General features: G+C 42.9%; 1 protein-coding gene and 2 non-coding genes across 10 annotated transcripts in view; 2 read left to right on the plus strand and 1 right to left on the minus strand.

Annotated features, from left to right (window-relative positions):
- The window catches only part of gek (serine/threonine-protein kinase gek), a 336626-nt gene extending 311898 nt beyond the window's left edge, over nucleotides 1-24728 (plus strand). For 4 of the 8 annotated variants that reach the window (XM_055071676.1, XM_055071678.1, XM_055071679.1 and 1 more), the window contains 4 exons: nucleotides 4970-5033; nucleotides 12523-12668; nucleotides 19768-19879; nucleotides 24085-24728. In XM_055071676.1, the coding sequence (XP_054927651.1) occupies nucleotides 4970-5033; nucleotides 12523-12668; nucleotides 19768-19879; nucleotides 24085-24203 (441 nt within the window). In that variant the 3' untranslated portion in view covers nucleotides 24204-24728. Of the gene's footprint in view, nucleotides 1-4969; nucleotides 5034-12522; nucleotides 12669-19767 lie in introns of all 8 variants that reach the window. The other 4 variants (XM_055071681.2, XM_050180174.3, XM_055071677.1 and 1 more) reach the window with 3 other exon arrangements.
- Nucleotides 18289-18361, minus strand: TRNAS-UGA (transfer RNA serine (anticodon UGA)). The gene has a single exon. It is a non-coding gene; the product is annotated as a tRNA-Ser (tRNA).
- TRNAS-UGA (transfer RNA serine (anticodon UGA)) lies at nucleotides 19061-19133 on the plus strand. The gene has a single exon. It is a non-coding gene; the product is annotated as a tRNA-Ser (tRNA).
- Nucleotides 24729-26295: the final 1567 nt, after the last annotated feature.

Here is a 26295-nt window from a genome sequence, read left to right on the forward strand (position 1 = left end):
CCTTTTGTACTTTGGAGGAAAACTGGAAAGCCAGGCTGTCTATGCAATAAAAGATTGCCGTAAAACACAGTTTCACTATAAATTGGAAGCCTCATTGGCATTCAGCACAACATAACTTCACTACACTTCAGCTTCAGAAAAAGCAGGCAATTTTATTGAACAGACATTCTTATTAAGAAATATTTTCCAGATTTTCATATAGGACTGAGCCGCAATCAGTGCTGGCATATTAATTTTATGTTCCTGCAAATTTTGTGTAAGAGTAGACCGTACTGTTATCCCGAGTACCCAAGCTACTAGTAGCTTGAAATATTCTTGTTATGCAATGCTTGTAGACTCCCAAGCATGTGCCACACTGTCCTTTCTTCCAAAAAATGTGCACCCATATTTTTATACTCACCTTTGTTTAGAGGGGCCCTGAACCGCATCTGTCGAAGTCAAGAAATGCATTTGTCGTTGAATTAGAATATTTCAGAAATATTTTGCTGCAAAATGTTCTTCAATGCGTACAGCAGAAGTGGAATTATTGGCAAATAAACGTAGGGTTCGCGGTGCTTCCGCTCCTTCAATGATTTGCACTGTGAAGGCTATGGCGGAGTGGGGTGTGGCCACAACACTTCGCCTACTGAATGTCACCGTGGCAAACAGTTCAAATTTGATTTTGTATTACGAGAAGTAAACAGCACTAAACAACAGGAAGAAGAGAAGGACACAATGCACAGTGCTGTCGTCTGTGTTTTCACTTCATGTCATATTTATATTTATGTTCATATATTCACTTATACTATTCACTTCATATTTTCTCACTTCAACATTGTTTGAAATTTCCACTGTAAACACCATGCACATATACACTATGTTTAAATATATACACAGACCAAAGTTTATTATATTTTTAAAAAGAAGGAGGTAGCCAATTAACAAGTATCTCTAAAGGTATCGATAGCTTATGTCTAGAGAATTAATATGTTGCTTTATGTTCACCTCGCTTCAAAATGCATTTCGTGCTTTCTTGACCCTGAAAAAAAAAAAATTTTTGTAGACTTTAATCACCCCTCGGCAGAGTGTTTCTTCAATGGCGTGTGAAATGCACGTGAATGATATGTGTCTTAGTATCACTTCTCTTTCCACTAAGCAAAGCTAACGACTCGTTAAAAAAACTTGTAATAATTTACATTTATTAGGGATAGAAACATCGTCACTTGCATGCAAAGGTCATAAATATATACAGGGTGTCCCAATTAACTATCATGCACCAAGATTTTAAGAAAGTGCAATGCCCTACTCGAAGAAAACCTAGTGCATATTGTTTCCAGTACAGTGGAGTAGCTGCCAGTATTTTTTTCATGACTGAAATTTAATTAGGTAATTGTAATTAATTATCTAACCCAAGACACATTATGCTAATTATCGAAGTGTTAATGAGGCATATGTGGGCACAGCCAAGGGCCATCTAATTGCAGTATTTTCAGTAACGTACCGATTGCGCACTATGTTTTTCCGACTGATAACGAAACCCTGTGAAATATGGCGAATACCACCTGACTACACTCCCATCCTCATCATAAAGCAGCGCCCTCGAACAGGCTCCTTTTGAGTTAGCAAGAAGGAAATGAAGGAAATAAAGAAAAAAAATCATCGCCCAAGCACTCCGTACAGATGGTTAAAGGGACACTAAAGGCAAATATTAAGTCAAGCTAAGGTGATATTTTAGTGCTTGAGAATCGCTAAGGCATCAATATTATCGCGAACAGAGCCTTAATAATCGAGAAATTGAGGTAAATGCAGGACATAATTAGAGACTCCTCCAGGACATTCAAGTACTTGCCCGATGATGAAAGCACGCCTCAGTTAAATTCTTTCACCGGTATTCAACCAGTCGTTCCAAAAGGCATGCTTGTGTTGTGTTATAAGATGAAATAAAATGCTACTTGTTCCGTTCCATTTCATTTTTAGGAAAACACTCGTTGAAATTACCCTTCACAACGATGTGGGCAGTCTAAAGGTTTTGTTTTCGCTCGACTCTACGCTGCCCACACTTTCGCGTTTCAGTAGTTTCATTAGCGCAGCGCGTAGTGCTGCGCTGGTTTTACTGGCTCGCGAAACTTGCACAAACTGCAAATAGCAGGGAATTCAACTTCCATGTGATGTCACAGGGTGCCCGAACGGTCTACACCATTGAACAAGAAGCAGCTGCAGCGTCGAATCCACCACTCTGTCTTGACTCGATACTGCCGTCTGTCGGGCGCCATTTTACTGACCAACAGCAGCGAAGGATGGTGATGACTTATGCAATGTCACCACTCCCCCGGTTGGGTGGCGGGAGATTTGAATTACGACAAAAGTATTCGGACCCTTCAGATGCAATTTTCTCATAAACTAAGTCTTTTCTTGGCACGAGAAAAGCATTGCAAGATTTCTGGAATGGTTTCTAAACAGTCCACGTTGACGTGATATTAGCCTTTAGTGTCCCTTTAACCAGCGAAACTGAAACGCGCAGTCCCGGTGTTTATCACTGGGTTATATTCCCGATGGTTCATTAAACGACGGCTTGGTAGGCTGGCGGATCCTCAGTACGCAGTTGCTGCTTGCACTCGCCTGCACGAGCCTGTTCTTGTGCCCGGGCTGCAGCATCGAGACAGCGTAGACGCGCTTGTTCCCTGTTCTGGTCGCAACATTGCTCAGCGAAAGCAGCCTGCTCCTCAGGAGTACGTATCACAGGTGGCCTACCCATTTCAGAGCTGGAGAGAAGCTGCTGCACGCGTGCTTGGCTGCGACGGAGAGATGGAGCACCAGCACACAGCAGCAGCTGAGCACGAAATTGGTTGGATGCGACTTTTCATGCACAATAGATGGGAAGGCAGATGGCTCTAAATTGGCCGGCTAGGTCACATGACCTCTCTTCACTCGATTTCTTTCTTTGGGGTTACGTGAAAAATCGTGCTTACATGATCGAGATGGACGTTATATTAGCTCAAGACAAGGATAATGGATGTCTGCCATAGAATTCGAGTGTCTGTCATCAAGAAAGCCACTGAAGATGTGATAAAGCGGACTGAGTGCTGCGTGGCTGCAAAAGGAGACCTATTGGAACACGTCCTCTAGGTAGCAGCTGGTGTTCAACGGCACTTACGAATTCATAGATAATAAGGGCACACTGAAATCTGATGTATTTTTTTGTTTGTATTTTGTGAAGGCGTCCCAATTGCCAATTCATCTCATTTAGACGTGCTGTATATTTACTTTCTTGAACCCATCGCTTTTGCCTTTTCTCTACACGTGGGTCGCTCACCAGTATGTTTATTTCGTTTTTATTTTTTCCCACGACCCTGTTTTTGGAGCACGTATATATGCTCATGAAAAATAAAACCGTCACTTTAATTTGGCCTTGGTCCGAAGCAAATTCCTGGAGCGAAAGATATCTACGCGCACACTCTGTCGATGCGGTGCAAGCAAAACCGGGATTTTGAAACATGCTATGCCCATTACATTGCTTTTCGCGTTTCGTGCGTGGTCAGAGCGGCACTTCGGCCGCATTATCAGCAGCCTTTGTTATCAATGTGATCAGTCGGCCTTGAGAGACGGATAATAAGAATGATGTAGAGAGGAAGGAATAGCTAGCTTCAACGCCACGAAACCTGCTGTTGGTGTTCCTTCCCTATTACCAAGGGTGATGTGCCATCTTTTCGGGTTTGCGACAGGCAATGCAGTTGCTTTCAATCAGCTTATTTGAGGCCGCTGCTTTATGATGCGGGTGGCAGCGCAGTCATGTAGTATTTTTCATATTTTGTGAAGTTTGTTTGCCAGTCTGAAAAAATTTTGTGCAATTAGTATGTCACTGAAAACACAGCAGTTATATGTCATTTGGGGGTGTCTGGGGGTGCCTACATATGCCTCATTTACACTATGCTAATTAGGACAGCACTTCTCAAATTAGATAATTCATTGCAATTGTCGAATTAAATTTCAAGAACGAAAGAATTACTGGCAGCTACTCCACTGTACGGGAAACAATATACACCAGGTTTTCTTCGAGCAACGCAACTGCTCTTTCTTTAAGTCTTGGTGCATGATAGTTGGGACAACCTGTATAATTCACTCAGTAACTGAAATGAGGCCAAACTGGATTCACTCGAAATCAGAATCAACAGCAGTCACGTGCAGGAGCGCTTATACTCGGGACTCACAGAAAAAGAAAAAAAAGAAGAGAGAGAGAGAGGCTGCAGTTTCACTGGAAATGCGAAGCAGTATTAGTGATAGCGAAATATACAATTACACGAAGGAAGATTACACCACAGAGAGATGCCAGATTCTTTGTGGTGGTAGAGGACTCAGGGTGTGAAATTGAACTGTCTCCTACTATGAGGTCTTGTAAATTCTCATATAAGGCCGTCACTTTAATGGACAATTCTTCAAGGTCACACGAAGTTTCTTCAAGTGCAAAAAAAAAAATATATATATATATATATCTATATATATGTGGGGGGCTTAAAAAGCTGGTCGGGCCCTTAAGTACCTACTTAATTACTTCAGCCTGCTTTTAAAATGCATCAATAAATATACACAGTAACAGTAGGAAGAAGCACACTGACCCAAACACCATTCTTGATTGATGCCAGCTATTTGTCAGTAGCAGCCGTGTATGGGAATCTGCAGTAGTATTATGAAATAAAGCATATAGAAGAGAGTGAGGAGCAGGATTCTGTTGAAAAGAGAGCGTTTGAGAGAAAGGTAACCTCGCACTCCACTTGCAAGATCCATGTGCCACGAACAACTGCAAAGTTTGGCAGTGATGTCCACCGCAGCGTGCATTATCCGTGGACTGTATTTTTTCACCAGTCCCGAGGGGTGGTTCAGGGCCTTTTTAAATATCATAAGCGTGCCCCAAATCCTTTAGCTATGCCTAGAGTTTCTTAAGTTAAATATGTGAGAAATGTCAATGCTATTCCTTATTTCTTTTGACCTACAGACAGTGCAAGGAGTTGCAGCCATGGAAGAGAAAAGAGCATGGGTCAAGTCTGTGAAGCCACCAGGTTATTAAATCTATTTTTATGTTTGTGTGTGCATATTACAGCAGACATGCCCATCAAGAGGTTTGAAACTGTTTAATGTAAGACCTTACATCCTACTGCTTTGTTCCCAAGCCGACCATCTCTTCGATGTCCTCTTTTTTCCTTTCCCTTGATATTTTCTCCGAGTTTATTCGGCTTCTACAGTACTGGTGGCAGGGACTTATGGAGTCACCATCTGTCGGAAGTGCCTTGCTTGCATAGTATGAGGAATAACGCAGCGCACTCCTCATAGGTTTGGCTTTCGGCGCTCAATAAAAACACCACGCGGTAGCCCTCCTGTACATATCTGTAAGTACTCTCTAAATGACAGAAGTTCTTTACTGTCAAAATACTAATATTGGACAAACAGAAAGCACAGACTGGTTTAAAGGCACTTTTACCGAATACATACACTGAACGGCCACTGCGCACGGTCGCCGCGATGGGAGTCCCCCGAACCGGTTTCTTGCGGGAAAGGTAGGCAATGGCTGCGAGCAAACTACCGTAAAAACCGGACTATAGGTCGGACCGGAATATAGGTCGATCCCCCAACTAACGAATTCTAAAAATGAAAAAAAATCTTTTTCAGTGGCAAAAGTACCGAAAGACATGACACCCTTACCTATAAACAAATGCGACTCAGCGGGTTGCACAATGGTGACAGTATTTATTTAAATGCTGCTCGCATGTGCACCTGGCCATGTTTTTAGCGATATCGCGCGACCATCGACCCGCGTGCTTGTCAACACCGTATTAACGGCGATGAGCAGCGAAACAAACGAGATACGCGCATGTGTACACATGCCCTTACTTTCGCTATTTCGCCGCTCCGTGCCGTGATGATAAAAGGTGCTGACAAATACGCGGGTCGACGGTCGCGCGATACTGTTAAAAATTCGTCGGGTGTACAGTACACAGAAGGGCACGAAGTCCGCAAGCGCTACTCCGAATCAGAGCAACACGTTTGAACAGAGTCGGATGACGAGTGCTTCTCGCTGTCCAGTCCATAGGCGCGTGCGATCTCTACCGCTTTCAAACGAATGCATTCGACCACAGGCAGCGATCTTACACGCAGCTCTCGGACGGACTCCGCAACCTTGCCTTCCAGTTCTGCAGTCCGCTGCGATCCGGCCACGAAACGACGTTTTCTTTTGGTTGCTGCAAGTTGTAATACGTTGCTTTTACCTCCGCCACTATTGAATGCTATTTTCGGATACAAGTTCGCGCTGTGGTGCCAGGTTGCCGTGGGCTTCCGCGTACTCAATCGCCTTTTTCATGGAGGCGACGGTGAATTGACGTCGGCTTCCGCTCATTTTGAAACAAAATGAAAATGCAGCCTTTAATTAATATAACTTTGCGACAGTGGAAACGCAAAATGCCGGTGCCACAATGTCGCCACGCCATAGAATAAAGAACTAACGCCGCGCTGCTGATGATGGCGATGGCGAAGGCGGCTGTTTACTTCATCCGCCCATTGTTGCAAGACTTCCGTAGTTTTTCCGCCAATGTCCGGTATATAAGTCGAGGGTCGACTTTTCGCAATGGTTTTTTGAAAAAAAGTTCGACCTATATTCCGGTTTTTACGGTATGTGAAATATGCACTTATAGTGGGTTGTCTGTATAACCAAATGGAGTATAACAGAATGAAGCCTTAATGCAGCGATTGCACGGGTTCGCAGCGACCGACTGCACGTCTGCATGCATGTCCATGCACAATGTTTCGCTTTCACTGTGAGTGCATCTTCGCACCATGCCGTGAGCTTTAGATGGCAGCATATGAGCATTTGACAGTACACAAGCGACCATTGTTGCGTCGACACTATCAGAGTTGTTAAAAAATAATTTCATTATAACTAGGGACTTCGACGCCTACATCGACTTGTGATGTGCTGTTGCAACGATTTACTTTTTTTTTAATTTCTTTTAAATTCTTGGACATTTCACTATCATTATTTCGCAAGTGGCATCGCAATGTATGTTTATCGGTCTTCACAGCAAGCAGCTTCCTGCTACTTCTTTTTCTTAACCCAGTGTACATTCATTGTTTGGTGCTAACTTAAATATGAGCATATGCCATGCCTTTCTTTTTTAATGTGCTTCTTACCATTCCCTTTCCATTCCAGTGAACTTGCCAGTATCTTGCATCAACAAATTCATAGACTAGAGCTTCATGACATTAGCTGAATAGTGCGCGCGGGCGAACGTCTCAGTGTGCGCTTTCTGCTACTCACTGAACATCGCAGCCCCGACGCCGCAGCTGAAATCTTCCTCGTGGAAGTGCTTGCTGCACACCCGAGTCGTAGCCGATGGCTGCTTGCCAGTTAGTTCTAAGCATCACGCAGCTTCTTGTCCCGCAGGTACGTGTGAAGGCTGGCACAGGGTTCCGTTGTGTACATCTGGCACTGCGGCACCGAGCAGTAGCCTACCATGTTCGACGCCTTCAAAGGCAGCCACTACCTATTATAACGCTTTCAGGTGTTGTCATGTAGGCACCCGAAGTGAGAAAACCTCCTCAATCAGAACCGCAGCACAGGTGGGACTTTAAACATTCGTTTTCAGCTCGCTTGGGCGCTTCCGAAGCAGCCGACGCGGTCGCTCTGTCCACGTGATCCCTCATACCACATCACGCCCACAACAGCGCCAGCTTTTCCAGTGGTGGAGCTCGCCCCCAATATAATGGGTGACTTGTAAATATGGAAACAGACTTATTAGAAGTCTCCTGTGGCAGATTGCGGAATTCTGTCCCATAGTTTGAGTTTCTTGAAGAAGTTGACGTTTCTTGCACGACTGATTACATTTGAATGCTAGTTAATTAAGAAGGTTTTACGAGATAACTTGAAATAATTCATATATGCACACATATTCCAATTGTGCAGTATTGAAGCCTGGCAGTATCAAGGTCACATCCACTTAGTGGAATTCCTGTGCTTTCAAGAAATGCACCATAACCCTTTCAGTGTTGGGTTCTTTTCAGAGGTGACACATGCTCAGCATTGGGTTTTTGTTCTCAGATACTATGAAACGAATGCAACGGTCTATTCATGGTTATGCAGAAGGGGTAAGAATGACATGGATAATTGCAAATGCTACCTTGGTATGTATGACAAAAGGAATACAATCCCACAGCATAAAATCAATAAAAGCTGTTGCAGCCTCAACAATGCCATCATTCTCGGCACTTTTTCACGGTGTTAGGGTCAAAATCCGATGCGGTTCAAGTTGCCTCTTCCTCAGACGACATGCTGTCATCTTCCAAGTTCGAGCTTGGCTCCTGTTTGGAGTTGGAAGAGCCGCGGTTCCAATCAACAGTTGAAGGCGTCATGCGAGCAGCCATCTCAGTGCGTTAATAAAAACTTAGAGTGCTAAAAACACGAAAGACGTGGAAAAAGAAACACACACCACACATGCTTACTCACAACTGACGTTTAATGCACATATGAAAAAAATACATAAATAGAAAATTGATGCTTCACACATGTCAAGAGAAAGGTATGAAAACTGCATGTATCTAAGGCATGTGCAAATATTGATTAATAAAATTGAATTCGTTATCATGTAGTAATAAGAATGGTTGGCTTGCATACAGCGCGGCATCTTTGGCGATATGATAGGCTTCCGAGATTTCTCGTGTGGTTTTTCACGATCAAAACACACAAACCGGAAATGCTGTTTAGAGCAATTGTGTCAGAAAAGGACACCTGGCAGCTAGCCATGTCTAAGTATCTGCAGAAGCACCTTTCTGCGTTAACCATAACAGATCCTTTTTATGCTAACAACTCTGGCATTATTGTGGAGCACCTTAACTGGAATGACCTTGCTGGCTTCACAGCCTTCGGCATTGACGTAGTTGATCTGTATTATTCCTTGCCGCACGACAAATTGTTAAGCCATGTTGATGATTGTATTGTAGAATGTAACGACGAACTTGCCTTTAGGAATAGATGTGGCATCTCGGTTGACTCATTATTGGAAATTTTGACCTTTTACTTAAAATCTACCGTCGTGATTTGGCACGGAAAACTATATATGCAGAAGTCAGGTGTTTGTATAGGTTCTTGCGTGGTGCCAATATTAAGTTCTATTTTTCTTGGCGCTGTAGATAGTGCTTTAAACGCCAAGCTTCCAGAGGGTATAGCAGTCTTCAGATATGTGGACCATGTCTTGATTTTTATTGGCAGATCACGTGCGTCACAGAGAATGGACAAGATTGTCGATTGCTTTCAAAAAGAAGGCATGCGTGTAAACCTCACCTCCGAATGGCCGAGCAATAATAGATTACAGTTTCTTGACTTGTGCATGAATTTCGGTTCGGATCATGTTTGCTGGCACTACAATCCAAGATCTACAAAACCTATTTTAGAATTCGCATCGCGCCACTCAAAAATTGTGAAGCGCGGTATTGTTCTGTCATGCTTATGCGCGGCCTTGGAAAAAACTTGCGTGCACAAGTTGAGCATGAGTTTTCGAATGCAAGCGGAACACCTTAAGGCCACGGGTTACGCTATGTACCTCATCACATCAGTTTGTGAAAAGCTTGTGCGCATTGCAAAGCAAGAAAAATGCGGGAGTCGTCCTTCTGTTCAAAATGAAGGAAATGAAAAATTGGCAGTTATCCCCTACGTACATAAAATTTCACACGGCCTACAAAATGTGGCACAGCGTTGTGGTCTTCGGGTGGCATTTTCTGCACCACACAGGCTTAGTCGCGTTTGCTCCATTGTGCACAGAAGGGCGCAGGCCATGTCAGTGGGTGATAGAGGGTGCAGCCAGAAACATGTTAATCGTTTTTTCGATTGTGTCTCAGGAGTAGTATACAGAATTCTCCTAAGCTGTGGTCATGTGTACATTGGTCAAAAAGGCAGATGTGTCACATATGCCTAAGAGAACACAAAAATTTATTAAACGGTGCGCCACCCTCTCATCTTGCCTTACATTGTAAATCATGTCTGTGTAAACTCATCTTCGAAAACATAGTCATTTTGTTCTGTCACCCTAACCAAACCACACAAGAAATCTCAGAAGCCTATCATATCACCAAGAATGCCGCACTGTGTGTAAGCCAACCATCCTTGTTACTACATAATAAAGAATTCAATTTACTAATCGATATTCACATGTGCCTTAGATGCATGCTGTTTTTATACCTCATCTTGAAATGTGTGAAGCGTCCATTTTCTATATATGTATTTTTTCATATGTGCATTAAACATCAATTACGAGAGAGCGCATGTGGTTTGTGTTTATTTTTCTACATCTTTCATGTTTTTAGTGCTCTAAGCTTTTATTAATATGCGTTACCAACTAGCCCACCTATCCATCCTTTTGCAATCATCTCAATGTGATCACATGGCCACGCCAAAGGAAGGAGTACTTTAGTTTATTCGCACCCAACCAGACAAAGCAAAGAGAGCAAAAGATGGCACAGATAGCTACAGATGAAAGGGATACGATAGAGGGCAGAGCCATCCTAGAAAAAGCACACTGACATCTCCCATTCTCTCTCACACACCACCTTTTTCTTTTTTAGAAGGTGGCATGCGAGAGATAGCGGAAGATGTTAAAAAAAATAAGCACTTTTATAAACATACAACAGATGGCAGAAACGCACAAGAGTGGTGGCCTTGCACTACTCACCAATGTTTGAATGCAGAATTGCCACCATAGCGCTGTATGAAGTTGGGGAGCCACCCCTCCCATCAGTTGAAGCATGCACTCCGCCCGGTACAGCAATGACCATGTCCGGGTGCATTCTATAGCTGCTAACAAAAACCCAGACTGAGCAAACCCAGAGAGAGGAGAAAATATGCTTCTAGAAATATACAACAGATGGTACAACTACTTAAGAGCTCGCCAACTTCGTGTTACTGTGCACATCCAAGTGGACTAAGTGGAAAACGCACAAGTACGCCACTGACATGGCAGAACAGAAACATGGAAATGAACCGGCATGTCAGTGACACTGAAATGGTTAAAGTCAGTAGCAGAATGCATCCAATGTTCCAGTTAACATTTATCAGCAGTACACTTAAGCATTAACTGAACAATCACTGCATATTACTGCAGATTTCGAGATCATATTTATTCAAATTTGTGCTAAGTAGAGGCTTTGTGTTCAATTCAGACCTGGGCTGTAACAAGTGTTATACAACATTAAAGACATGTTTTTTTTTAAAGGAGTACCGAAATATTTTTCAAGTTGTACAAACTCGACTTCTCACACATAGCAAGTATGACACTTAGCAAGTATGAAGGCTAGGAATCACTTATACTAGTATACTTAATTGGTGCTAAAGTTGATCGTAACATCATCAGCATTATTGTAATGTTACAACACTCGAAATGGTGATGAGAGGTGCTAGTTTGTGGCTGTTTGCGCATTCTTCTTGTGTTATGGGCGAAAAGATAGGATAATGCTGATAAACATCCATGTTTTCCTGTTTCCGTCTTTTCATTGTAAGAAAAAGGTATCAATGTTATGACACACATTAAAATGTGCTCACGTCATGTAGTAGTAATAAGGCTGGATAGGCTGACGTTGCTCAGAAAGAAATTAACAGTGTTGCACACATTACTTCTAGCTGTGCTCGTGTGTGGCCATTGCAGCAATTGCAGGTACTGTATGATGACACTGCATGATGACATAACGATGCATCCGCTTCTGGGGTACCAAAACCTAGACTGCTTCACACAAACCAGTATCATAGTGTATTATCTAGGATGCTCTGATGCTCGTCAGTATTTTTTAAGGCAAAAGCCTTAGATGGCCCGTGAGTCAAAAGTTCAACTGTCCAGAAAATTCAATGGCACCAAAATTCAATGGCACACAAATTGGGGGTCAGACCTTCAACCTTTGGTGTGAGTTGAACCCACAATCTTTGGTGGGAATGGAGCCCACGACATGTGGTGTTAATTAAGGCACAGTTAATTTAGATAGAATTAATTAGGCACTGTTTATTAAGATAGAGTTAATTCAGCCACTCGGACCAACAACCACTTGTGGAAGTCGAACTCGTGACCTTTGGTGTTACTTAAGGCGAAGTTAATTCAGGCACTCGAACCCACAACCTTTGCTAGGAGTCAAACCCACGACGTTTTTTGCTAATTAAGGTGAAGGTAATTAATTACCTGAAGGTAATTACCTGAAGGTGAAGGTAAGGTAATTAAGGTGAATTAAGGCATTGAACCCACAACCTTTGGTGGGACAAAAGCAATAGGAAGTCGCAATGCCTTCGAATGAGAATTTCAAGTAATTTAATGTCTCGTGCACGTGCAGGCTTTCGTCCTCATCCTCTTTAGCGTACACTAAAGTGACCATCAACTTTTTTATAAGGTTCAGAAAGCTCAGACTTCAAAAATAATGCAAAAGGATGACAAGTAAGAAATTTTATATCAGTACTGCTTTAACACTGGACTTTACTGCAGTAACACAAGTGCAGATTTATTCTTATTCTCTGGTGATCTGTTTGTGCAGTAGGTGTTCCATTGCAACCCAAGAGGCCAGCGCCATTGGCGCCTGGCACGGTACCTAGGACAGCAAAATCCTCGCTGACTGCGTCACCCGAAGGATCACTATCATCACAAGAACATGGCTCGTTGCTTCAAAGCTCAACACATGATGTGAGTTGTTTTGCATGGCTCTTGTATTGATAGCAGACATTTTAGTTACAGAATGTATACATTTAATTCAAAGAAACTGAAGTTCTAGGCAGTTTTTCTATATGAAATACCGTATATACTCACATAATGAGCATACTTATATTCACAAAAAACTGAAGCAATGTTGGGGGTGCGTTTATTACGTGGAGTAAATTTAATGGGAACTCTTTTGGAACAGCAAAAATTGAAAAGTAAGATGGTAATTGTTTTTCAAAAGGCATTATATAACTTACTTTTGCAGTAAAATATACAGTGAAACTTCGTTAAACCGTAGTTTAAGTTTAAGTACGTATTAAACGGTAGTACTGCTTAACCGAAATAGCGCGAGATCGTCCACTTACCTGTCAAAAATGGAACTCGGAGAGAGTGGGATGAAAGGGCAAAAACATGCAGTATTTATTCACTTCAGGTGACAAAAGTCTGTTATTTTCGTTTGATGCGGCGGCGGCCTAGCAGCAATAACAGCGACCTCAAACTTATTGAAGCTTTAACACCAGCTTTTCAGCCAGTCCCCTCTTCTTGGCAAACACTTGCATGGCAGATTCCTCGTTGGCATTGCATGTTCTCCGTGCGCGGGCGTGGTAGCCTTGCAGAAGTCGCAGGGTGCCTTTTTCATTACAGAGCGCCGTTATCGTCGCATTGATTGCATTCATGAGGCTGACATAACGCGCAGCTTCTGCCACTGTTGGGCCTGAATTGCCCGTGCTGTCACTTTCCGTGTCGTCCTCATCACTGTCGTTAGGCAACCCTTCGGCAACAACAGAGGCAACGATGACATAAAGTTGAACCTCGTAGCCGACATCTGTTTGCGGTCACAGCAGCGCTGCCGATCAACTTCTTCGCATTCCAAATGCCACACACCGTAATCAACTGTAGATCCTTGTCGCGTGCCAGCGCCGACTTCATCATGCCACGTTCGGTAGCACGAATGATGTACAGTTTTTCTTCTATGCTGAGCACTCGGTGTTTTATATTCAAGATTAAGCATGACGTAAGTCTTTGCTTGCATGATGCCACAACACTCTGGCGCTCTGGCATAAAATAAAGAACCAACACCGAAATGATGTTTGTGTTGAAGTGGCTTCATATGCCAACACACCGGGTGCTTGAGGTCCTTGTTCTGATCTCTGAGGCTTGTTGTTCTGCCGGGCCGCCCGATTGGGATGATGCACCGCCGTGATTGCGCAATGAAAAGTGGAAACACTACATATTAACTGATACATACACAACAAGCTGGTACGGTTTATGCAGATACAAAACGCATTGCGTTCAATGGCCGCTGAGTCAGGAACTTGACTTTACTACTTTTAAAATGAAACCACTTTTTAAGCGGGTACGATTTAACAAGGTTTTTCTGTACATATACAACTGGCAAACTGTATGGTATGGTATGAAAAACTTTATTCAGGCCCTTCAGGTCCCGCTAGATTCCTAGCCAGAAGCATGCCGCTCCCACGTCGGGACCGAAAGGCCTAGCCTTTCGGCCGGATTGCAAGCCGTAACAGTGTTTTGATTGCACTTCACTCCGCATCAGAACCACCAGACCTGTTGTCGGCCACTTCATCTACATTGTGGTTCGACAAGAGCTCATCCTTGTGGCCACTTCCAGCTGTTTGTGGTTATTGCAAGCATCACATTGAAGTGCTGCTTTTAGACACCTGTTGTTTTGACGAGCACTCTTTGTGCGTCTCTTTCCTCGACCATCCTGCTCATTGGCATTTCAAAGCTTATCGATGTCTCATCAGCATTTCCATTTCGTGAGGAGATAAACTCTCTGTCCCTCTGCAGGCCTATAACCTGACTTAGGGCCCATCGTACACAGCAAAACCAAAGACGGGCAGAAAAGCGAGGAACAGGCACACCAGTTCGACATTACACCCGGCTACATCCACTATGCTGACCAAGCACCGGCCGTGCACCATGCATGTGCAGTCTCCGATTGCATCGTAGTAAAGTCGCTGTTGCAGAGTGCATTTGTGCATTTTTTGCCCTCGCAAATCTGCGAGGTGCCTTTGCGCCAGCACAGGCGGCAAACGTGCGGTAAGAGCAGGCTGAGCTTAATCGCAATTGGTCTGTCCGCCAGGTCCCGAGTAACCGTGATAACTTGCTGCCTATTCTTACTGCATGCTTGCTGCCAGTGTTACCTTTTTGCTGTCAGCTTCACCATCATCAAACCAGCCGCCCCTAATGGTATGCTGCCACGGCATGTTTGCCTAAGTTAGCTGTATAACTTCATTTAGCTGATCACAGCTTTTCTCATGTGACATTATTATAGAGGTGTGCGAATGTTCCAAACTTTCTAGTAACAAATCATAGTCTCTATTCGTAAATGTTAATATTTTTCGAATATTTTGTGAATATTTCAAAATGTGAACTGCACCTAATGAAAAATAAAATTGGAGCAAAAGTACGGGAAATTTTTAACCTTCACGGGCAAATGAAGACGTAAAACATGAGAACTTGCATTGTGGAGCAGGCTGTGTCGCTTATGTGCAGCACTTTACAAGCTTATATAGCAATCATTCGCACTCTCTGAAGAGTCCTGTGCATACACAGAAACTACTCATTTGCTCCTACTGCTCCACTTTATCCATTTATTTAATAATGCTTCATAACGTAATATGTAATGGCAGAAACCTGCTAACCTTGAGAATACTAGGATGTGAACACGTCTTTTAGTAATTGTGATAATGGCTGTTCATTATATGAAAACTACACAATACTCGATTCAATTTGATTCACTTCTGGCAATATTCTACTTGCATTCGATCCGATCTCAAAAGTCACAATTTGTATTAGGCATTTCCAACACAGTGACGGACATCGAGATGAAGTGCATTTACTCTAGACACATGTGCGAGCGAGACTGTAAAAGATTCCAGTACCTCCGGAAAAACCCCAGCCCAGCCATTCGATCGCGGGACTGTTCGGGAGCAAAGTTGGGAGTGTGATTATTATGCGGGAGGAAACAACAAAATTTTCAGGAGCAAAGTTGGGGTGTATTTATTATGTGAGTGTGTTCATTACGCTAGTATATATGGTACTCTAATCTGACTGCTGTGGGATATTGCTGGGCTGGCGAGGGTGTTTTTTTTTCCCTCAGTTTGTTTAACAACTGCTAGCTGTTTGTTAACTTTTTTAACTGCTGTAGCTGAGTAACCTCATCTGGACACTTTTTGTACACTAAAGCCAAGCCCCAATTTCTGCTCAGTCCCTGCCTTTCCTGAAGTTCATAGCAAACGTGGAACCACCGTGTACTGGTTGCACTGTCTGTACAAATAGTTGTACTGAAATTACATGGCAGGTCTTGTCTGTATGTGTCAAGTGGCACAATAAAGCTTGTCCGTATTATACCTGTTGTATGCATCCATCTCTGAGCTTGCATATCTTGTTTTCTGACACGGCAAACTGGTGCAAGGAGCCCATGTGATTTTTGAATGATTCAAAAATTCAAAGTCAAGCGGGGTCACCAGTCCTCCAGCTCATGACGTGAGTCTAGAGTATGTGCCCATTGGTGGGGACTCGCATATTCGCATTTGAGGAGCAAACGCCACTATCTTCTAAAGTTGTATCCGACTTATAGACAACACCAGTAGAGTTTCTGCATAATTTTTTTAACATCAGCTTTGCCCTAATCCACGAATGTTTTGTGGTAAAGCATAGAAACGCTGTGAAGAAACACTGGTATTCTCTGATTGCAACACATACTCTATATTGGCCCAATTTTCTTGAAAAGAAGAAAGATCAAGCTGCTTATTAGAATCGGGTAAATACCCTAATCAGCCATTGTGAGCTACAGTTATCGCTTGGAAATATTCCTAAGGCAGGCTGAAAATAGGTGTTTTCGATGGCAAATGATGTGTGTTCAATGCATTCACTGTCCCCTAAGCACTACTTACACAGACACTACTACTAAAGGGGTCACTGTTGAAGTCACCGTTGTGGTTATGCATGTGTGTGCTGACTGGTCAGGCTTGAATTATGTGGCAAAAGCCAATTTTAAGATAGAAATAACGAAAGTTTGGACCCATGGAAATGCATGGGTGCCAGCCTGGGCCTTCGGCTGGGGTCGGATTATCCAGAGTCAAATTAATGGAAATCTACTGTCTTTGATTCACATTTGAAAGTGTTGATGTTGCCCATCTCTAGGTTATATATTTTGGGCCTGTGCCATTTAAACGCTGGCATTGCCCTTCCCTCTTTTTTCCATGCATTACATTTATTCTATTTTCTTGCTGCTACATGTACCATTCAGTTTGTATTGGGGGGGGGGGGGGTATTCTGTAGGAGTCCACTTAGTGGACTGTCCATTTCGGCTGCTGCTGATTGGCTGGGGCCGCTCGTGTCCTTCTTGCTTGTACAGCTACATCCAATCAGCAGCGGCCGAAATGGACAGTCCACTAGGTGTACTCTTACAGAATACCGCCCCTGTAGTGCACCACGCAAAAGGTGCCAAGCCATCTGCGCTCACGTATTTAATAAATAAATAAATAAATAAATAAACAAATAAATGCTAACATATGAAAGTCCTTTAGTCTGTCATTTGTGCCACACACAATGCTTTCAATTATGTGAACTTTCAGCTGTGTGCTACGAACACTGCAATATTGAATGTTGACAAACTTGGTGCCAAACTTTGTTTAAAAACACATTTTATTTCATTGTCATGCTGATTTGTTTAGTAAATAAACTCAGTAAAAGTTATGTTAGCTCACATTAAAGGCATAACTGGTACAATATTGGTGCAACTTTACTAATTATGATTGTTAACTTTTTGTTGTATATTTCTTAAGGGCTGGTATGTATAATCAATCATTTCTTTTTGGGGCTTATTTTCTTCCAACACTTCTTTCGTGTGGCAAAGATTGGGCCTATTTTTGAAATCTTACAAGGAACTTTATTTGGAAACTGTAGCAGGCTCTTCAAAAAAATTTAATCTCTTTGTCCTCAATTTAGTGCCTGATTTACACTGCCATCAAAGTAAAAGAACACAACTGAATGAAACTTGTGCTTACTAATGAAACTTTATAACACACTGGTGAACATTTCAGACACTTCAAAAACGACTTTTTCTCTTAAAATAATTTTTTTACCGATCTTTTTGTGCCAATCATTTATAGAATGCTCTGTTTTAGTGCTATCGCAAGTAATTTTGTTTGGACCACCATAGTACAAAATTGTCTGGTAAACATAGTCGAGAATTTAGATCTTTTTAACTTTACCACTGTGTATCTACATTATTGTGCAGTGCTTACATAAAAACAATTTTAGCAGAAGACAAGGCTTGTAAATCTGAGGAAGCAGTCTGTCGACTTTAGTGTTTCTTCTGTTTCATGTGTCAACAATAACGAACTCTAGTATGGTCATTATAATGAACAAGGATATACAGTATTGGTAAATTATCATATATAATGAACGAGAAGAAAGGGGGTTAACCGAGGGGCCCGATATTTATTAGTCATATCATAAGAAGCCAACAAACACTGACACCAAGGACAACATAGGAAAAATTACTTGTACTTAATAAATGAAATAAAGAAACGATAAATTATTGGAAATTGAAGTGGATGAAAAAAACACTTGCCGCAGATGGGAACCGAACCCACAACCTTCGCATTTCACGTGCGATGCTCTACCAATTGAGCTACCGCAGCGCTGTTTTCCCATCCACTTTCTTGGGTATTTATGTGTCCTAGCAGAACCCTGGGAGTGTTAGCCAGCGCCACCACTCACAGACCTTGGCGGCGGACGTGGAACGTCCTCTTTGCCGCAGGCGTCACGAGAACGTGATCTTTTTGGGTGAAGGCAACTGGTCAATAAACCCACATATGCTATCTGAAGGTTCTACTAGGACACATAAATACCCAAGAAAGTGGATGGGAAAACAACGCCGCGGTAGCTCAATTGGTAGAGCATTGCACGCGAAATGCGAAGGTTGTGGGTTCGGTTCCCACCTGCGGGAAGTGGTTTTTTCATCCACTTTAATTTCCCTTAATTTATTGTTTAATTTCATTTATTATGCACAAGTAATTTCCCCTATGTTGTCCTTGGTGTCAGTGTTTGTTGGCGTCTTGTGATATGACTAATAAAAATCGGGCCCCTCGGTTAACCCCCTTTCTTCTCGTTTATTACATAACAAGGGTCTCGAATCCGGCAACATTGATGCCTTCAGGTAGCATATGTGGGTTTATTGACCAGTTGCCTTCACCCAAAAAGACCACATTCTCGTGACGCCTGCGGCAAAGAGGACATTCCACGTCCGCCGCCAAGGTCTGTGAGTGGTGGCACTGGCTAACACTCCCAGGGTTCTACTAGGACACATAAATACCCAAGAAAGTGGATGGGAAAACAGTGCCGCGGTAGCTCAATTGGTAGAGCATCGCACCTGAAATGCGAAGGTTGTGGGTTCGGTTCCCATCTGCGGCAAGTTGTTTTTTCATCCACTTTAATTTCCAATAGTTTATCGTTTCTTTATTTCATTTATTAAGCACAAGTAATTTCCCCTATGTTGTCCTTGGTGTCAGTGTTTGTTGGCTTCTTATGATACATATATAATGAAGAAATACTAAAATTCGTTTGGCCATTCTTTATTTCCATGTGAGTATATCTTCAAGTTATTAACGACAGTGCAGAGCACGTTTGCAATTTAATGTTGTTCATACGGGGCCACACATTGCCATGGCACGTTGCTGACTGGCAATCAACAGGAGACCCTTTGTTGGCTTGTGAGAGGCGCCACACCTTCATTTTTTTAGCATAGATCCAATTGCAATGTTTGTTTCCCCTGTTGATATCAGCATGTATACTTATAATTAATATCAGATATAACAGCAATATATTTCCTTGTCAGATGTGGCTTTATTTTAAAGCAAGCAGTTCAACTTTTGTCCAGCTTCATGATGTGCTGTTTTATGCTGCAAGAATAATAAACTTGAGTGTTCAGAAGAACTTGTGCTTTCAGGAGCTTGTGGAACCCCTGCACTTATGTTGATGTTGCATCTCACAGCATGTGCTTTGTTCCCCACCTTTTCCTGCCTCCCCACGTGCTTGCTTGTGACAGGACTCGAGAGGACAGCAGGCCAGCCCACGCCACTCGATTGCCTCCAACAACAGCTCCAACCTGAGCACCCCGCCGAGTCCCGTTGACTTGGGTCTCGGACTGGAAGACACGCGTGAGCAGTTCTCCTCCAGCTACGAGTCTCAGAGCTAAGGTCACGCTGGGGTCAGAGGTCACCATTCAACCAACCATCTCGTGACCTGCTGCATCCTTGGTTGTTTCTGGTTCCAGCATCACAGCTGCTCACAAGCATTCTTTTTCTGTGTGTGTCTGATATGTGCGTGTGTAAAAAAAAAGATATGAAGAGCACTGTTTAGCTTTTTTATTTTAAATTTGTGCATTTGTTTTTGCTCAGGTGCAAACACTCGACAAGTGGCCACTGAGGTCTATCTTTGCATTGATGTGGTATCAATGACACATGTTGAAACACCGGTGTCTGCATTTTTTTAGCAGTCATGCCTGTTTACGATAATGTGGTTTTTGTGCAGTGACTAGATTGGTTGACTGGACTTGCATACAAACTTTCGACTTGTGGTGCTGATAGTATGATCTACCAAGCTTTACAAAGTGCATGGCGAAGGGCAGCTGTTCATGCCAGGTATGCAGGACGACCTCTACACTGGATGCTGGTCCAAGGGCTGGTGCCTAGCTCATGCCAAGGTGCGACTGAAGGGAAGTTCAACACCCTCGCAGAGACGCTGAACGCTCATGTCACAAGTATTCACTTTCAGGAAAAATTTGCGACATTGTTGTGGGACCCAAGACGGTGGCAAAGGTGCAAGCAGCCAACCGACGCGAGCCCTTTATTCTTGTCTGGCAACTCACTTCGAGTGTCTTGCCTGTTCTAAGCATGTGATTGCTTCTTGAAGACCTCATTCTTTTTAGAGTTCAAATGTTTTGCTAGCGCCGACATTGAAAATGCTCAGGCTACAGGGGAAACCCTACTATGTCTTTCAGGATATTGCGCTTTGTACTGTCGTGCCACACGTAGGCTCCTCAATCGGGATTGAAACTTGAATGTATTACAGCATGTTGAGTTGCACACATCAGGCAGTGGTTACTGTATAAATGAACTTGGTACCCACAATTATACGTTAACTGTGCATGTTGTGTGCGCGGTGTTGTCTTTTTAAGTTCCTCTGTTGGCGGCATCTGTGTATAGAAATTTTAGTAGCATTTACTACTAGCCTTCAAAACACATGACGGCATTTCTTATTCCTCTTAATGTGTACGTAGATAATAGGTACATACTTAAAGATAGCCAGAACTCATTCTCATTGAAATCAGTAAAAAGAGAATGAGCATCGATTTGGTGTTGGAGTAGCTCACCGAGTCGTTCGCAGCCACTTGAATGACCCAAGCATTGCTAGCTGCTTTTTAGTTGACATTGAAAAACCTTGACACTGAAATAAGAGTCTATTGTAGATATGTTATCCAATAGCATGAATGAGATGTATATTATTGAAAGCAAAAAGAAACTATGTAACCCGTGGTACATCACTGGCTGGGAATGCAGGGCAAATGACTTCTTGCCTGATTAACATTGCCTTTCGTGATGCTGTTCAGCAGATTCTGTGTGCAACTGCATGTGAGCCTACTTTGAGACGGGTATTAAGTCGCTGCAGTGGCAACACATTTTTATGTCCCGTTTTTTTTTCTTTTTTTTCCATTATGGTCTTTGCCCAAGATATACTTGGTACAGTGCTTCTGAGGATTTCACTGTAAAACAGGTGTAAAGCATGACATGTTCACATGTGCCAACAGAAGCCAACATTGCTGCAGTCACAGCCTCATATTGCCTGATATATCTGAATTTTGCTGTAATGGTGACGTGTCGTACATAGGAGAGTTGACATGCAGTGTAACAACTTTCTGTGGTAATTGCAAGAATCGTCTGCATGATTGCACTTCTAAGAGGTCAATGAGTTTCATGTAACCAAATTAAAGTTAGTTGGCCAAGGCCATGTTTAAAGTTGGCTGGCTTTATGATGCTTATCTTAGAAGTGCTTTGCACATTCGATGCAGTGTTTATCTCTGTCCAAAAGTAGGATTTCTTGAGCGACACCGGCTGGAGCATTGTTACGACTGCTTTTATTGTGACAAATAGTATGTACTTCGTCAAGAGAAGCAAGTGCTGCATTAATTTTTTTAAAGCATTCTTTGTCAAGGCAGGAAGATCACACTATGAAAAGTATTTTGGTCTAGTACTGTGCAATGTTTAAATTCAATGAAACGTGTACTTTTTGAGGCTGTTAATATAACTTGTCCCATGCATGACTGTGCCACTACCTGTGACTTGTAAATATTGCCTAGTGTTGCTGCTGGCCTCATTTCTCTTTCTTCTTTTTTTCTTTCTGAGTAATCTGAAATCAGGGACAAGGGGGCATGTGTTTGATTTTGTGTGTACCTACATGCTATATTACTGTAGAGAACAATCAATTTGCCACTACAGAATGTTGTTGCCAGAATGCAAGTACAGTCGAACATTTCTATAATGAAGTCACGTCTGACAAGAAAATACCTTGATTATATCCGATGTTCTGTATAAGCACATATTTGATATGTGCTAATATCGGCCAGAAACATTTTAAACTTACTTTGTTATGTCTGATAATGTGTTATATCCATGTTTGTTGTATCAAGGTTCGACTGTAGCACTGTGTACAGATATGTTTTTCACACTTGTGTGTCTTACAGCCGCTGCCCATTTTTCAAAATACTCTCGCTGTGAAGCACAGAACTGGCGATTGTTTGCCTTTGTGGCTGCTTCTAGTAAGCACTGAAGTGTAGTCGTACTCTGCTGACACCATTGCAGTTTCTGCAAAACAGCAACAGTCCATCTCAGAATTTGGAAACCACTATGGTTATGGTGATTATGGCTCTGATATTCAGAAATGTGCACCCTAAATTGCTGAATTTGCTGCAGTGCATAACTTTAGAAAAATGGGCAGAAACTGCTGCAATTTTGCAAGTTCATGGTTTTATAGATGTAAACCAACACCATGTACAGACATGCGCAGAATTTTTCGGAACTCTGGAGACACGAGAATAAAGTGAAATTCTGTCGCAGACGGGCTCACCGGTTGAGCTGGGTGGCGGGAAATACAGTTGGCATCAAAAGTTTGCTGGCCACGAGACCAGAGATAATGTTGAATTTCCTTGCAGTTTGCCACAGTAGCAAAACCATACAACACTATGTTGTTTGCATAAACTGTATACAGGCTGGAAATTCGAATATAAGGCTGCATGCTCACCAGGCTGCGGAAATATTCAACTTTACAGAAATACCATGGTTTGGAAACTTTTGATGGAGACTGTGCACTTTGAATGTGGCTCCTGCAAGTGATGATCATACTGTTCAATTTCTTACTGCATATTTCAGCTGCAGTGGAAGTTGCGTGTTTTTATTATAATTATTACTGGATCCTTTCTAGGCTTCTATGTTCTGAAGACTTTGGGAGTGGTTGTGCAGTCCTTGCAAGGAGTTTTGAAGCCATTATGCAGGTAGCACACCCAGTGGTCTAGAGCTCAGTAGAGTGAAGAGCTGTGGCTCTTTTAACTTCTGCAGGCATGTAGCTGTGAAAGTTCTACTGGTGCTCCTGTATATTGTCTTACAAAAGGACTGTTCATTCACGCAAGCATCTTTAACAAAGACAATGAGAGCACCAATGTATGATGTTGGCCACCGAAATCCTTCAAAGAGATTACTCTGCGAGACTATTTATTCAGGTTGCTGTGTGCTGCTCGCATCTGCAGTGATGTATTTCCCCCAGGTTTTCACCGCCAGACAGACTGACACAGCAAAGCTGCCTTTTCTGAGAGCATGTACCCCCGATTTTGACAGTGCGCTTAGCCAATCCTCTGCACTTTCGCTCTTGTGAGCTTTGCTATTGTATTTAAGCTCTTGTTGCCTGCGCACAATGTTCTGTGTGGGGACAATTGATGCCCTCTTTTGATGGTATGTGCACAACAAAGATTCAAGTAAACCAGCACATGCACTCTCGCCAATGCTAGAAAGCACATGTTGTGCACATGTATAGCTTCTTGCAACAAAGTTTGTTTTAATTTATTTCAAGACCACAGCCTGGGAGTAGCCTAAAGAGTGAGCTGTGCTATAGTTGCATGCGTGCCCCTCTCCATCCTCCTCTCGTAATGTGGAGAGCAATGTTGTTTATTGAGTATTCTATACGAACATAGGCCTTCTTTTAAAGAGAGGAAACTGTGTGTGTACATTTAGTTGGCATGATGTCTTTTTAGAAGAACTTGTGTTTGAAGCATTTTGTTTGTTTCCTTTCTTGAGTCTCTTTTTTTTCTTTACAGAGTACAAAATAAGTGAGCACTGTAGGTGCTGCAGGTGCTATACAAGAGGCGATGTGCTGCAATCTATGCGAGGTCACTATAGGAAGACCATTCAATCACGGGACTCTAATCCTGACTGAGGTGTTAATTACGTGCTGCCTGCATATGTGCACACTGTGCAGTCTCACTGGCTTTGAATGGCATGACGCCATGAGGAGACAAGCAACGGTCGCGGCTCACTCAGAAGAAAAAAATATTTCTCGGGGGCCACAGTTTGTAACGATCCTCAGTCATCAGTCATACTGAATTGCTGATCCCGGAAAAAGAAAAAAAAATGTAAACCGGCATGTGATGGTCTGCACGTGCTAATGACGACCTTTCTGGGTGTAGCTGATAGCGAAAATAGCATGCCACAGTGTGTGTGTGCAAGCCACTGACGAAATGTGAGAGGGATGTATTTGTGATAGTCGTTGCAAAATGTGGCCCCTGCTTGCCTTTTATCTATCTCTGCGTGCGTTGCCATGATATTTCTCTGCTACTGCTGTTGCATAAGGAACGCGTTGCTGCCTGCTTTGTCAGTAGAAATTGCCAATTCACAAACATGTGTGTACATAAATGTAAAACATGATGAGAGTAGTAAAACCAAGTATGGTTCTCTTTTTAAATGTGTGTCTGTGTCGCATATTGTTCTGGAATACTTCAATGATGTTTACACAATGTGTCGACAAACATAGTGTCAAGCACGCATTCAACTGTACAGGCGCGCCCACTGCTAGTGGTAACAAGAAAGCCCATGGGCAGCGCTCTGCGGAGCGCCACCACCAGTGCCTTGTGAAGTCTTGGCAGATGACTCACCATAGCAGATGACTCCCCGGGCTTTTCGCCAATCGCTTTGATTGTGCCTGCACCGCAAGACTTCATGAGGCGCCGCTAGTGGGGAACTCCTTGGAGCGATTCCATGGGCACTGTGTTCCCACTAGCAGCGGCCGTGCGTGTACACTCATACAGCTAACAAACTAAATACTTCTCTTTGTATCACTATCTCATTTTAACTCTCGTGATTGCTCAGCGCCTATGGCATTCTGTTGCCGAACTTGAGCTCATGGGTTTGACACCCTGCTGCCAGTCACATTCTAATACGAGTGGAAAGCAAAATGCTGGCGTACTCGGCTGTGGGCGACTGTATAGTGTGTATGTATCCCTGGAAAGGCGTGTGGTCAAGGGAAGTTTTAAAAAACAATAGGTGTTATCGCCCTGCCTCCCTACAGTCCCTCCAAGCGTATGTCCGTGGATCTTATGAATATTTAAGTTTGCACTTGGCAGGTATGAGTATGTGAATGAGCAAGCAACTGACCAGTAAACCCTCGCATGCCATCTGAAGACAACAAACCTGCCAGATTCGGGGCCTTCACTGTGATCTTTAAGGATCTCTACCCAACTTTATGTCAGTCTCCCGAGAAATTCTGGCGTTCAGTTTCCCCAACCTCGAGGACCCATGATCGGTTTGAAATCAAAGCTGTTCTGGTCACTGATGCACAAGCAGTATCTAATGTCTTCAATGAACACTTTAAATCTGTATTCACTAACGACAATAATATCTTTCCAAAATTTGAAGCCTCACTCCCGCCTTTGGAGGACCTTATCATTAGTGAGCATGGTATCTTAAGTATGCTGCTTAACCTCAATGTAAAGAAATCACCTGGACTGGGCACCATACCTAATGCCCTTTTGAAAAGACATGCGCAATGTACATACATCTAAATGTTTGTTTTGTTTATAAGGTCTGTATGTGAAGGTCAAATTCTGAGATTTAAGGCAGAAAGCTGGGCTAGTTAGTTGGTGGTTATTCGTATAAGGGGACATCGCACTAGCGCGTAAAAAAGGACACGGCCAGAAACATGAAGAAAGACGCACCGAACGCTAGCGTTTGGTGTGTCTTTTTTTGTTTTTCTGTCCGTGCCCTTCTTTATGCGCTTGTGCGATGTCCCCTTATACAAATTCTGAGAGACTGGGGGACTGCTACAGTAAAACTGCTTCAAAAAAGTGAAGACATGTCATTGATCAAGAACTTCTGCTCAATCTCGCTAACATCGACTGCCTGTAAAGTGCTTGCACACATAATTCACAATCGCACATCAAACTTTCTCGAAGCTAACAATATTTAGAGCGCAGCTCTTAGGCGCCTGTTCCTGCGGCGAGTGTCGGCGTCGGTGTAACCGAGTGATTGAGCAC

Source organism: Dermacentor andersoni, chromosome 7 (assembly GCF_023375885.2).
Source record: "Dermacentor andersoni chromosome 7, qqDerAnde1_hic_scaffold, whole genome shotgun sequence".
Lineage (NCBI taxonomy): Eukaryota > Metazoa > Arthropoda > Arachnida > Ixodida > Ixodidae > Dermacentor > Dermacentor andersoni.